General features: G+C 45.8%; 1 protein-coding gene across 1 annotated transcript; it reads left to right on the plus strand.

Annotated features, from left to right (window-relative positions):
• Positions 1-233: 233 nt before the first annotated feature.
• LOC123048313 (bidirectional sugar transporter SWEET6b-like) lies at positions 234-2282 on the plus strand. Its single transcript, XM_044471441.1, has 5 exons — positions 234-454; positions 591-807; positions 933-1094; positions 1639-1758; positions 1877-2282. The coding sequence occupies exons 1-5, from the start codon at positions 375-377 to the stop codon at positions 2036-2038; spliced, it is 741 nt and encodes a 246-aa protein (XP_044327376.1). The 5' UTR covers positions 234-374; the 3' UTR covers positions 2039-2282.
• The last annotated feature ends 12679 nt before the right edge of the window (positions 2283-14961 follow it).

The following is a 14961-nucleotide window of genomic DNA, read 5'->3' on the forward strand; positions in this document are numbered from 1 at the left end:
GCTTCTTTGCGTACGACTGTATGGGGGTTATCCGAGTAGGAGTATTGTTACGTGGGAGAGGAGCTAGCTTCTAGCTGCGTGATCCTTTTTCGTCTGGAAAAAGGACGCGGGCGAGGAAGACATCGACACGGCCGTTGAATGAGAGCACGGCCGGAGAGGGAGTTCAATAAGGACTGAACCCAAATCAAACCGTTTAACCTACCCGTAACCATATCCACATCAGATATAACTTGGGGAAGGCGAAGGGGAACCCCCTGCTATATAAGTTCGGCCACCCACGCCCCAAACAAATCAGAACCAACCTTCCTCAAGTCGTGTCTTCCCCCGAGCAATCGAGTTGTGTTCCCGGCGATCGATCGATCTAGCTGAGCATCATGGTTTCCGCCGATGTGGCCCGCAACATCGTCGGCATCATCGGCAATGTCATCTCCTTCGGCCTCTTCCTCTCCCCTGTGTAAGCCCTCACCCCTGCTTCCATAGTCTCGTCTCCCTCTTGTCTAATCTGTATACATCGAAGGTGGTCGTGGCTTGTGGGTAGTAGCTAGCTAGGGCATGAATCTGATACTTGTTTTCTGCTTGTACGTACGCAGGCCAACGTTCTGGCGGATCTACAAGGCCAAGGACGTGGAGGAGTTCAAGCCGGACCCCTATCTGGCGACGCTCATGAACTGCCTGCTCTGGTTCTTTTACGGGCTCCCCATCGTCCACCCCAACAGCACCCTCGTCCTCACCATCAACGGCATCGGCCTCGTCATCGAGGGCGCCTACATCATCATCTTCATCATCTACGCGGCCAAGAACACAAGGGTACCTACGTGCCACCCTCCTAATGCCCCTCATCCGGCCTACTGTCTCTTTTCGGCGTTAGTTTCTGTACAGAAGATCCTCCTGCATGCCCTAACCCATGCCATGTGCCTGTGCTGTGCGTGCAGTGGAAGATGCTCGGCGTGCTCGCCATCGAGGCAGCGTTCATGGCTGCCGTGGTGGCCGGTGTGCTCGTCGGCGCCCACACCCATGAGAAGCGCTCCATGATCGTAGGCATCCTCTGCGTCATCTTCGGCTCCATCATGTACGCCTCCCCGCTCACCATCATGGTACGTACACCACCCCAACTTATGGATCGTCGACCCGTGATCTTTGATAACCTCTTTAACTTGTTAGTTCAGGTGGCTAATTATTCTGCGTTGTGCACGTATGGTGTGGTAATGATGCGTTGTCTAGAAAAATACCTGCCTATAATTTATTTTTAAAGTTCTAATGGATGCTTTTGACAGACCTTAATTTGTTAAGTAGTATACCTTGTTTGTTGTTGATTCTGCTTGAAAATCTATGCCATCTAAAAGATGCACCCACCTTTCATGTTTTAACGTTGGTGCCAAAACCCTGTTAAAAAAGTCCGAATTGAGTTGTTCACCTCTCACGCACCCAAGTTCTTCTACACTATGCTACATCATATATTTTTAATCAAAAAAGCCTACGGTTTATTTCTACCTCAAGGTAAACTTCCTTTACGGGTGAATTACTAGCTCAGGCTAATTGTTAATTACAGACGCTTTTACCAACTTACGAGTGTACTAAATACTAATATAACTCAAAAATTTAAGATGAAAGTAGTAACATTGTACTGCTTATTTGCAGGGTAAAGTGATCAGGACCAAGAGTGTGGAGTACATGCCATTCTTCCTGTCGCTGGTGAACTTCCTCAATGGCTTGTGCTGGACGGGCTATGCGCTCATCAAGTTTGACATCTACATCACGGTATGTACATACACATACATATTGGAAATAAGAACTCGCAAACCCAGCCAGACATACAATCAAGAACTCCTCAGCGCGGATTGATCTAACTGTTATGTCCCCTTTAAATTCTGTGCAGATCCCCAATGCCCTCGGTACAATCTTCGGCCTCATCCAGCTGATCCTGTACTTTTACTACTACAAGTCGACCCCCAAGAAGGGCAAGAACGTTGAACTTCCCACTGTCCTCACCAAAAACACCGTTACCAGCGGCAACGTCTCCGTCACCGTTGAGAAATAAACTTGGCTTCGTCTTTAGCCCTTAAGATTTTGAGTAGTTAATACCGGATGATACTTCAACAAGTTGATGTTAATTAGTACTACTTTTTGTTAGCTATCAGAGTCTTAGATTGCCTTTAATTTCGTGAACCATTGTCGTCTGTCCGAGACTACTAGTGCAAATTACAAGTGTATATAAATACCAATGCAGCTGAGTTATCCCAGAGATATATATTATGACACCATGTATGCTTGCCTGTTTTCAATCTGCTCTTACGTGATGATACGATTGATTTGTTAATTACAGCGTGTGATGGCTTTGTTAAATTAAATTATTCAATATCCATGATGTGTTTGTATTATGTTTCGGGCAAGGTCCTCTTTTGTTCTGCACAAAAACACACAAAGGGCATCTTATTGGTGATGCAACTTGAACCTGGTGTGAGCGAAAAGGAGCTAATTTTTTTTAAATAATACATTTTTTTATTAAATTACAGAAATAATACGCCGAAAATATTATTTTTAAAAATAATACACCGTCGGCCCGCTGCAGGCCGACTGGGCCTAATCGGCCCACAGCAGGCCGACTGCGGGCCCGGCTGGCACGCGGCGGCCTCTGATTGGTCGGGCCACATCGCGAGGGGGAGGGATTGGGCTGTCGGCGTGGTGCGCCCCTGTCGGCCTACCGCCAGCCGATCGGCCAGCTGCTGGCCGACAGGGTGCTGCCACCTGACGCGCTGGCCGGCCCGTGCCTTATCCTCCTCTTCCTCCCTTCTTCTTCTCCCCTTGCTCGCTTCTTCTTCTGTTCTCTGTGTTCTTCCCTTCTCCTCTCTCTACAGAAAAATGCCACCCATTTATACATCTAAATGAGCAAGATTTTCGCGATTTTGGCACCGTGAATGGATTCAACTCATTTAGGGCAGCCAAAAGAAGTCTCGATCTACTGATGGGGTAGCTCGTGGTGGTCGTGGTGAGCATTTTGGTGGAGGTGGTGATGAAGTTGCGGCAGTGTGGTGGAGGTGAAGCTGTTGTTCGTCGTTCTTCGTTGGAGCCGGAGCACCGGCAGTTTTTCGTTCGTCGTTCGTCGTTCGTCGTTCGTCGTTCGTCGTTCGTCGTTCGTCGTTCTCCGTTCGCACGCACGCTTCAAGGGTATATTTCAGCCCACATTTTATTTTTCGTAGGTGCTCCGGTAGTATTTGTTAATATGTTTCGATGTGAAATAAATTTTGTGTGCGATTATTGTTATTTGCCCCGGTAGTATACGTAAATATATTTAGATGTCAACTAATTAGTTGTGTAAAAATGTGTAGTTGCTCCGGTAATAATCCGTACTATATGTGGATGTCAAGTATTTAGGAGTGTAAGTATTTGTAGTAGTTCCGAAAAAAGGTCCGTAATATAGGCAGTCCAGTCAAATATATTAATCTGTCAATATTTGTAGTTGCTACGGCAAATATTCGTAATATACTTGTAGGTGTGTGAATTGTATTAGTTTTTAGTGGGGATAATAAGTTGTTGCTTAATACTTGACACGTACACAGGTGCGTGATAAGAAGTTGGAAACATGAATAAAAAGTTCGAAAGAAGAGACAAGATTTTTTTTAAAGAGTTCGGGTCGGCATGTGCACAGCATGTCAGTGTGATGGAAATCTAACAAGCAAACAAAAAAGGGAAAAGTACAACTACATGTTAAAAAACGTTTCAGTCCGTATCCGATGCCAAATTGAAGCGGATTACACGCTAACCTTTATTCTGCGTATTTTCTAAAGTCCATTAACTAAAGTACGTCTCAATGCCACACTGTTTTTTTTAAACTGCCACGCTGTAGTTTAACCCATAACAAGCAATAGCACCCCGCTAATGCCTCAACGTGGGCCTACTAACAAAAAAACTTCGGATAAAAACTTGTTTGCAACGAAGAATTTTACATGATCGTAGAAAAAAGACGCATACCTTTTTCTAAATTATTCTTAAAATAGATTAAAATAAAAAATACATCAACATGGGCCTATTTATTCAAATAAACTGAATTATCATATTTGTCGGTTATATTACGGACCGTAACTATAATCTATTATTATATTATTATTAAAACAAGAGTCAAGCAACTCATCATAATCGTCCACATAGATTAAATTATATTGATCGTCAAATTTACTATGGTCCTGGTAATATATAGACATGTCTAATACTTGTATTTCGTTGTTAAAAAAAAATAGGTGAGTCGAGATGTCCGATGTAGTGAAGTTGAGATTTTACTATGGTCCTGGTACTGTCCAAACAAATGAGTTGGGAGCAGATCTGAGTGAATTTACTCACATAGAGGTGGCAATGAGCGCACCACAAACATGGTCTGTTAGTCAGTTGAAAGAATGGATTGCGGCAAGTTTAGGTCTTGATACTGAAACACACACCGTCGGTGTTCATGCATTGTGGACACGGTCAAGTTCAAAAATTTACTTTTATTTGAGGCCAATAGAGGGAGACTCCGATTGGGTGCGGTGGTTACAAGGTTGTGAACGAAGGGGATGCAATCCTGTTGCTTTAGTGCTTCCCGTCGTGAAGGAGGTCACTGCACATGAAGGCGAGGGTGGCTACGAAGGACAGAGCAGTCAGGTAGAAGGAGGAAATGCTTATGGTTACGAACAAGGACAGAGCAGTCAGGTAGAAGGAGGAAATGCTTATGGTTATGAACCAGGGCAGAGTAGTCAGGTAGAAGGAGGAAATGCCGATGGTGATTACAATGGCGAGGTGGACGCTGACGAGGTAGATGGGCACATGCAGAACCAGATGGAAGAAGAAGACAGCGATGTTGAAAGGGGTCATGCCGGTGATTCTGACGAGTCAGATGAAGAAGAAAATGCAGAGGAGGTCCCGTATCCTGCATGGTGGAATCATGACTTATCATCTGCAATGACCGTGAATGATGGACATGATTCAGCCTGGCAATATCACCAGAACAATATTGCGACGGGTGCTATGTATCCGAACAAGCAAGCCCTAAAGGATGCAATAATTAATTGGGCAATGTCCACGCAAAGGGTTTTCACAGCTCAGGTGTCCAGTCAGAAATTCTTGACAATGGTATGCAAGAACGCAGATTGTCCCGCCAGGGTGCACGGCTTTCTCCCTAAGTATGGCACAAGTTGGGTGATAAGTGACTTAGTTAATCACACTTGTCTTATTCCCTGCATCCCTCAAGATCATGCCAACCTTTCATCCACGCTTATTGCTCGATTGTTTTACGATGAGATAGTGCAGGGCAAAGCTATGGAAGTGAAGGCAGTCCAGACAAAAGTCTTCGCCAGGTTCAAGTACATAATTTCTTATGGCAAGGCTTGGAGGGCTAAGCATGCAGCGCTTGAGAGGAGATTTGGTTCTTATTTTGATGCATATGACTCTGTTGTCTACCTCCACCACACCCTGCAGCAGCGGAATCCAGGCACCTATATCGATATCCAAGACATGTTCATGGCAGAGTTCCCAACTGTGAGGGTGTTGCATCGTCTCTTCTTCTCTTTCGGTGTATGCATCGAAGCTTTCAGGCATTGCCGACCGGTGATATGTGTTGACGGTACTTTTCTCACAGGCAAGTACAAGGGTCAGATCCTGACAGCCATAGGTCAAGACGGCCAAAATCAAGTCGTCCCACTGGCATTTGCTTTTGTGGAGAGGGAGAACATTGAAAGTTGGACATGGTTCTTCAGGCAGTTGAAAATATCAGTTGTGAAGGAGAAGCCCAATGTGTGCATCCTTCATGACAGGCATGCAGGTATACTCAGTGCGATAAGGACACTGACAAACCCAGGCCCTGAGGAACAAGTTCCATGGCAGGACTTGCAGAGCCGTTGGTGCATGCGCCATCTGGGGGCTAATTTCTTCTCGCAGTTTAGAAATAAGAACCTGATGAATCTGTTCAAAAAACTCTGCAAGCAAAACCAGTTATGGAAGTACAATTTGATACGCGACAGACTTAATGTGTGCACGCAGAGACACGTGAGGGACAGGAAAGCTGCAAGAGATGCAGCGGTGAGGGCACATGTTGAAGCAGTAGCTGCACAGTTGGCAACAGGAACAGCGGCCGTGGAGGAGGAGCCTGTTGGGCTATGTGACCTGCCAGGCTTTGACCCACCTGGTACTTCGAGCAGTGGATAGAGCATGAGCCTCTGGAGAGGTGGTCTTTGCTACATGACACACATGGAGCAAGGTACGGTGTCATGACAACGAACCTCGCGGAAACATACAACTTTGTCCTTAGAGGAAACCGGGCATTGCCACTTACAACCATCATTGAGGGTATTTTCTATGGCACCGTCAAGTATTTCAGAGACAGACATCAAATAGCAGAGCAACATATCTTGAACAACCCAAATACACGGTACTGTGAAAGAGTCACGAAGTACATGGACAACAAGATGCAAAAAGCTAGGTCACACACTGTAGTCGCCATCAGTAATCAAGAAAGAAGGTTTGAGGTCGGCTTAGGCAACAACAAATTCGGATTTGCAAATGAGTTGAGGACGCATGAGGTGAAAATTGGCAATTAAGCCTGGCCAACGTGTGAGTGCACATGCAATAAACCGAAATTGCTTCACCTACCTTGCTCACATGTACTTGCTGCTTGCGGGCAGCTTGGAATGGACGTAATATCGTTTGTGTCTCCATATTTTCTGAAAGAGTCTGTCCTCAATACCTGGACAGGTGAGCTGATGGGTTTTCGATCAATGGGTAATTTCAACAGCGTCAACCCCGCCGAAAGGCGTTACATTCCAAACCCAGAGCATATGCGTACAAGTAGAGGCAGTCGGCAGTGTCCGCGCATCCGAAATGATATGGATGAATCTGAAGCAGGAGGTTCGACTAGGCAATGCATTCCATGCAATGAATTTGTCCATAGGGACACTAATTGTCCCACTTTCGTCACTGGGCGTGGACGAGGCAACCGGGGAAGAAGAGGAGGTAGAGGCAGTAGAGGAGTAAGGGCGAGAGGAAGAAGCTAAGCTAGCACTAGTTTGTTCTGAATTTGTATTAAGTGTGGTGTGGCACTATGTTCTGAATTTGTATTAAGTGTGGCACTATGTTCTGAATTTTTATTAAGTGTGGCACTATGTTCTGAATTTGTAATAAGTGTGCCACTATGTTCTGAATTTTTATTAAGTGTGGCACTATGTTCTGAATTTTTATTAAGTGTGGCACTATGTTCTGAATTTGTAATAAGTGTGACACTATGTTCTGAATTTTTATTAAGTGTGACACTATGTTCTGAATTTTGTATGTGCAGGAATGTCAAGATTGTGGTTGCTGAATGGGAACATTGATAGGGGTCATCGTGCTGCGATATGGTACGAGCGCAAGCTTGAGCCTTTGGTCACTCGCACTCCTAAGGAAAACTGGAAGATACACTCAGGATAGCTTCAGCGGTACGTGCTTTATTAATTTGCACACTGACATGCATATTAATGGTTGAAATGGGAGACACAAACTGAAAAGTTCTCTGATGAAGGTTGAAATGGGCCGGCCTTTTACCTTTCGCGCGTCTGGTTGAGTCTATCCCGGGTGAGAAATGCCTCGCCATCGATGGGTCTTTGCTGAGCTGCTTAGTGGACCGTTGGAGGCTAGAGACCCACACGTTTCACTTCAGATGGGGAGAGATGGCTCCTACTCTGGAGGATGTGTCACTTTTGCTCGGACTACTGTTGGAAGGTCATGCCGTAGGACCGTTGGACGCACCGGCTGGATGGGAGCGAGCTCTTACAAAACGTTTTCATGGTGTTCTTCCGGATGCTCCGGATCCGGTATGGGAGCATCACGGACCTAAGTATGAGTGGTTGCTAAATTTCCGGGTAATTTCCCCTACCTATTATCTTCAAGTTATCGTGCATAAAGTTTTACAGAAAATAATTGCGGCTTACTAAAACTTTCTGTTCGCTTAATGCAGATTCAGAACTTCCGGGCGCCGTTGACTGCGGAACAGATCACTCGGAGCCTGGAGGCCTACTTACTGTGGCTTTTCGGCAAGGTGATGTTCACGGAGAACCATGTCACCACTATTAGCGCCCTCTACATCCCTATGGCACTCGAGATAGCGAGCGCTCAGACGGCGGATCAGATTAGACAGAGGAGTTGGGGTTCGGCGGTCTTAGCGGCTACATACCGAGGTATGTGCAACGGTTGCCAGCTTACATCGAGAAAGCCAGCCCTTCTTGGATGCCCTCTATTCCTACAGCTGTGGTCGTGGGAGAGGTTCTCTATAGGGCGACCAGATGTACGTGTTCATGAGCCTATAGACGCCATGTTTGATGTTGACGGCATCGACATGCCTACTTTCGGTCTGTGTTGGACTCGTCGCGAGGTATGCACCGTGTTGTAGTTTAATGCAACTTTTTCTGCACAAGAGATAGTTCGATGCTAGCGGCTACTAACTTTTCTTCTCTGCAGAGACGCTTTGCTAGTGATCAGACCAGGAAGGCATACACAGCATTGAACGAGCAGTTCGATGCGTACACCGAGGTCATCTGGCAGCCCTACACAGAAGCAGCCATACAAGCGAGATACCCTGCTGGTATGTCTGTGCTATGCACAAGGGACCGAGATTACTGGATGACAAAATCTAAGATCATATTCGATGTCTTCGTCGAGGAGATGGCACAACAGAGGGTTATGAGGCAATTTGGTCTTCTGCAGTTGGAGCTACCTCCCCCTATAGAGAACTCGGTGCCAGCACATATCCACAGGTATTAACCAGTTTTTCAATGTTGCATTATCTTTCATAGTACTCCATTCGAAGCTTTAGGTAATTGTTGAACACACACCACAATTTTAGGACGACAAGGAAGGGCATGAACATGACAACTGCTGACTGGCTAGTTAGACTAGAGCCGTATGTTATAGAATGGAGATAGCAAACACAAATCTATGGCACGAGAATCACAATTTCGATCTCGATGAATTCAATCTCTATTTGCGGCGCTACATGACCGGAACACGGTTACGCATTGTTGAGTACTCCCACCCAGAGGAGATACCGGATCCTACTCCGTCGGATATGTACCCGAGCTATGATACTTCGGGCTCTAGGCAGTACGCGGTAAGATATATTTTCTTTACGTAATGTTGTCACATACTTTGACGTGCAAGAGACAGACATTATTAATCGTCATGGAAATTTGCAGGCTACCTTGACACGCGAACTCTACGACGACGTGACCACCTTTGGAGGATCACTATCGTCTGGACCACTTCTTCATCATCGTCCAGTGGTACAACCCTTCTTGGAAAGAATTCAGAATAAGATACGGACTGTGTACGAGGCTATCACGTGCACCCGGAGAACCGATGTTGTTCAGCACCAGCAGGAGCAGCCGCGTCACTCCATGCACCGACATCAACCACGTCCACGTCTAGCACATCAGCCGACAACCAGGCCACCCCGTGCTGACCAACCTGGCAGTTCTACGTGGCACCCGCAGCACTATGGTCCCACGTCGAGCTTCGTGTTTTCTCCACAGCCACAGCAACACGGTCCCTCGTCCAGTTTCGTGTTTGAGCCAGAGCAGACGTCACACCCAGCATATTTATTGGTTTCAATATTAATTGACGCGACCTCATTCTTCATGATGAAATGTTCCATCGCGTAGGAGCCTATGGATATCAGGCATCTATGTCGGCATCACATGATATGTGGGGGAGTGATCAACATCCCGAGGCCAACATACAGGCTCAGATGTCGCAGCACACCCAGTGGATGAACATGTTTTCGACACCTCCACCAGGCCCCACACAGGATACACAGCATGACCAGGGAGAGTCTGAGATTCCTCCTCGTCACATTAGGGCACCCGACAGGTTGGGATGGTCCCCGATTCCAGATCCGCCTCCCCGCCAGGCCAGACGTCGTCACTGACGCTTCTATCTATCATTAGAAACATTACCATCTATTTCTGTGTGAGACTTATGTCTATTCTATGTATGAGACAAATGACTATGTACTTATGTACGAGACATATGCCTACTCTATTTTAGTACTCTGTTATCGGAACTACAAGATCATATTTAGATAGAACATAATATTCATACAACGAGACATTACAAACAATTAGATAGAACTACATCTAAATTAAATGGTATGTAACTGAACTCACAACATACAGCATAAAAACTATATGAAGTCATCATCGTCAGCCTCGATCGATGCAGAAACCTTGCCCTTCGATGATGAAGAACCCTTTCCCGCCATATGTTCGCGCCAACTTTTTCCCACCACCCGTTTCCCGCCACCCGTTTCCCTCCTCCCATTTCCCGCCCCATTTCCCGCCACCCGTTTCCCGCCACCCGTTTCCCGCCACCTGTTTCCCTCCTCCTATTTCCCGCCACCCGTTTCCCTCCTCCCATTTCCCGCCAACCCTTTCCCGCCATACCGCAGTCGTTCTTTCCCGCCATTTTCTCCTCTCTACCTATAAAACCCCCTTCAGACGGAGGTGCATAAGCATTGCAGTGTGGTGGTGGTGAAGTTGGGGCAGTGTGGTGGAGGTGAAGCTGTTGTTCGTCGTTCTTCGTTGGAGCACCGGCAGTTTGGTGGCCGCCGTTCGTCGTTCTTCGTTCGCACGCACGCTTCAAGGGTATATTTCAGCCCACATTTTATTTTTCGTAGGTGCTCCGGTAGTATTTGTTAATATATTTAGATGCCAACTAATTAGTTGTGTAAAAATGTATAGTTGCTCCGGTAATAATCCGTCCCATATGTGGATGTCAAGTATTTAGGAGTGTCAGTATATGTAGTAGTCCAGAAAAAAGGTCCGTAATATAGGCAGTTCAGTCAAATATATTAATCTGTCAATATTTGTAGTTGCTACGGCAAATATTCGTAATATACTTGTAGGTGGGTGAATTGTATTAGTTGCTCCGTTAATATTCTGTAATATATAGCTTGGTAATATATAGACATGTCTAATATTTGTTAGTGGGGATATTAAGGGGTAGGTTAGGTACTCAATGCGATTTGTGTGTTGCAGATGGCTAAGGATACTCAGTGGGTGCTTAGCCCTATTGTTCATGTCCAAGGCTTTTCTCCAAGTGTTGTGCAAGTTAGTGAAGTGGACCTCACTTTTGATTGGTTGAAGACTAAATTCATGTTGAAGCAAGGGTTGAAGGAAGACGATTTTGTGTACTACGTCAGCAGGAAGCAGTCAGATGGCCCTGGGGAAAGAAAATTGATTGACATAACTGATGATGGCAAGATTCAAGAAATGCTGAGCGAATGGGAATGGAAAAGGGTTGTTGAGTTGCATTGCTACAGGAAACCGAGTTATATGTGATGAATTTGTCATTCGAGATCCGCCTCCCCGCCAGGCCAGACGTCGTCACTGACGCTCCTATCTATCAGTAGAGACATTACCATCTATTTCTGTGTGAGACTTATGTCTATTCTATGTATGAGACAAATGACTATGTACTTATGTACGAGACATATGCCTACTCTATTTTAGTACTCTGTTATCGAAACTACAAGATCATATTTAGATAGAACATAATATTCATACAAGGAGACATTACAATCAACTAGATAGAAGTACATCTAAATTAAATGGCACGTAACTGAACTCACAACATACAGCATAAAAACTACATGAAGTCATCATCGTCATCCTCGGTCGATGCAGAACTCTTGCCCTTCGATGATGAAGAACTCTTGCCCTTCGACGATGCAGAAACCTTGCCCTTCGATGATGAAGAACTCTTGCCCTTCGACGATGCAGAACCCGGAAGCGGCGGCATGAAGATATCATCTTCGTCCTCGCTCTCCTCAGTCCATAAACATGGATTATTTGCTGCAATCCTTCTGAAAGTTTCACTCTTCGGCACCACTACCTTCTTCCACCTGTCATGCAACCTAAGAAGTTCTTTACGTACCTCCTCATAGGTCCTTTCAGGCCACCCAGACCTACGTAATTGGTGAGCCAACTCATTCATTATGGTGTCACTACCGGTGAGTTCGTCCCATGGAACTATCCTATTATCCATCCTGAAATCGGTAGCTAGCCTTAGAAGAGTCCTGCTCATCCCAGGGTGAAAACTACGATCGAAAGGATAATGGGACATCTCAACTACACTACACTGCAATGCTTATCCACCTCCGTCTGAAGGGGGTTTTATAGGTAGACAGGAGAAAATGGCGGGAAAGAACGACTGCGGTATGGCGGGAAACGGGTGGCGGGAAACGGGTGGCGGCAAAGGGTTGGCGGGAAATGGGTGGCGGGAAACGGGTGGCGGGAAAGGGTTGGCGGGAAATGGATGGCGGGAAACGGGTGGCGGGAAACAGGTGGCGGGAAATGGGTGGCGTGAAATGGGTGCGGGAAAGGGTTGTGCGGAATACGTCAAAGTTTTACAAAAAAAACCAGCGATCATTCGGAAAAAAAATGGTGGCATGCACCAGTCGGCCCACAGCAGGCCAACTGAGCCTAGTCGGCCCACTGCAGGCCGACTGGACCCTGTCGGCCAACTGCAGGCCGACTGGGCTTGATCTGGTGGCCGACAGCCCAATTGGCCAGCAACAAGCTGATGGGCCACCAGTCGGCCTGCTGTGGGCTGACTGGGCTCAGTCGGCCTGCAGCGGGCCGACGGTGTATTATTTTTGAAAATTCTTTTTTCAGCGTAATATTTCTGTAATTTAATAAAAAAATGTATTATTTTAAAAAAATTAGCCGAAAAGGAGACACAGACTTAACCTAATTACTCTTTTCCCGTAATGCTGCCTTGTTACCACATCGACAGGCAACGAGCAGCTCTGCAGCTTGGTCAAGTATGACGCTTTGAGTCCCTGCTAGAGATATTTTTCTGAATCTTGTAACATGTTAATTGTTTCTCAACACATCCAACTTGAAGCAACATCCACTTTAGACTTTGTTTTAATATCCAAGAGCAAGGTTTTTTTTTATCAATTTATTTTCTTTGTATTTGAATGATCTAGAGTCATCTAGCGATCATTACTATATGAATCTAATTAGACTGTTTTATCAATGATCACTTATAATTTGTTAGGTTTTGTTCATGGATCATCATCATGTCTACTAGAATTAGGAAACATGATCCCGGTGCTGCAAAACAAAGACTGTATCTTGAGGCTCGAACTCAAACAAGTGCCCTCGATAGATATTTAGTGAGCCTGCCAACTTGATTCTGAAAATCAAACTGCAGACGTTAATGTTGACGATGGTGGTGATGATAATACAATAGAGGTTATGGAAGATGATGCAGAAATTGATGTCTTGGAGATATGATATAGTACAAAGATATGATTGAAGATTATATTCCAAGAAATACAAGACAGATGGTCCTTTTTGGTAGAACAGGAGGTTCGTCCATTGCTTTGCTATCACATTACCATTTTAGCATAATATCTGATATATGCTTAAATAAGGTACAAATAAAACAGACTGGATTTTTTTAATAAAGTGACAGTATGCTTTACCCACATTAATTCTTCTGTTATGTGAAATTTTCCACATTTTGGTTTTCGCCCGAGGCCCCAAATTTCTGGAGATGGCCCTGCTAAACAGCTGCTGAATCCAGCTGAAGACCGATAGCCTTAAGTGAGTTGGTTTCTGGCCCCACACAGCTCCAAACACTTCATTTGCCACCTGTTCAAAGAGCCTTACTTGCCACTGCAACAGATTTTTGTTTACCTCATTTCTCTACAAAAGAAACCAATAGTGAATCCAATATCCAATTAGTTTGATCACAACAGACACATCATCCAGCGGGTTTTTCGTGTGTGCAGAAACACCATCATTTGGCGTGTCCCAGATAGTCCGCGGAACTGCAGCAACCACAACTAGCACTAATTTTCTGGTCACTCCAGCAAACTTGTTTATCCAGTATTCCAGCAGTTATTAAATATCCATGGAAAGAAGAATAAAAGTGCATTTTGGCACATTCCATATAAAGCGCACAAGAGGGCAGGAGAGGAACAGATGATCAATTGCATGAGGCCAAGGAGGTTGCCAATTGCACAGGGGTTGCTAATCCTGGCGCTAAAGTAGTCGAGCACTGCATCCTATACGAATGGACACTAAGATTCATGTCTCCTACTGTCCTCCAGGTGTGGACTTTGACGCCCATGGACCGAACTAATGGGTCTATGATGGGATTATACAGGGCCACGGATCTACATTAGCATGGTAGATTGGCGATTCTCTACAGAGGTACATGAACTTGGATGGTTTGCTTACCAGAAACAATGATGTTTATGATGGTTGCTGGGTTTACGTCACACACAAAGTAATTAACTCGATGGGGATGATATTGTGCTGGCTCCTGTAGTGACATCCATCTTCGTTAATGCAGATGAATCCTCGCCCTCGCCCGTTGCTCCACCCGCCCCTCCGGTAGCGCTGCACCACATGACGACCCGTGCTTGCGCTGGTGTGCTTTGTCCCGGCAAGTGCTATTCGTCTGAAGAGTATGTGTGTACCGCATCGACTTCATCACCATCGCCGATTCCCTTTTGAGCCCGCACTGCTTTTCGCGACCCTCACTAGCTCACCACAATGCAAACGGAGTTGATGCATTTGAGCACAACCGCACGTCCGCACGTGGCAACTTCATGCCAACGTCATTAATGGGAAATGGGTGTTCCACCACAAGACCCGCCGTGACGGTTTCCTTGAGCGCTACAAAGCATACAAGGTAGTCTGTGGCACTAGTAGAAAAAGGGCATATTCTCCCGGTTGGTAAGGGCCTTTTGTCCCAGTTTTTGAACCGGGACTAAAGGTCTTTACTAATGCCCTAACCCTTTAGTCCCGGTTCTTACACGAACCGGGACAGATGGGCCTCCACGTGGCCGGTGCGGCGAGCCCAGGCAGGAGGGCCTTTGGTCCCGGTTGGTGGCACTAACCGGGACCAATAGGCATCCACGCGTCAGAATTTCAGTGGATGGGGTTTTTGTTT

Source organism: Triticum aestivum, chromosome 2D (genome assembly GCF_018294505.1).
Source record: "Triticum aestivum cultivar Chinese Spring chromosome 2D, IWGSC CS RefSeq v2.1, whole genome shotgun sequence".
NCBI lineage: Eukaryota > Viridiplantae > Streptophyta > Magnoliopsida > Poales > Poaceae > Triticum > Triticum aestivum.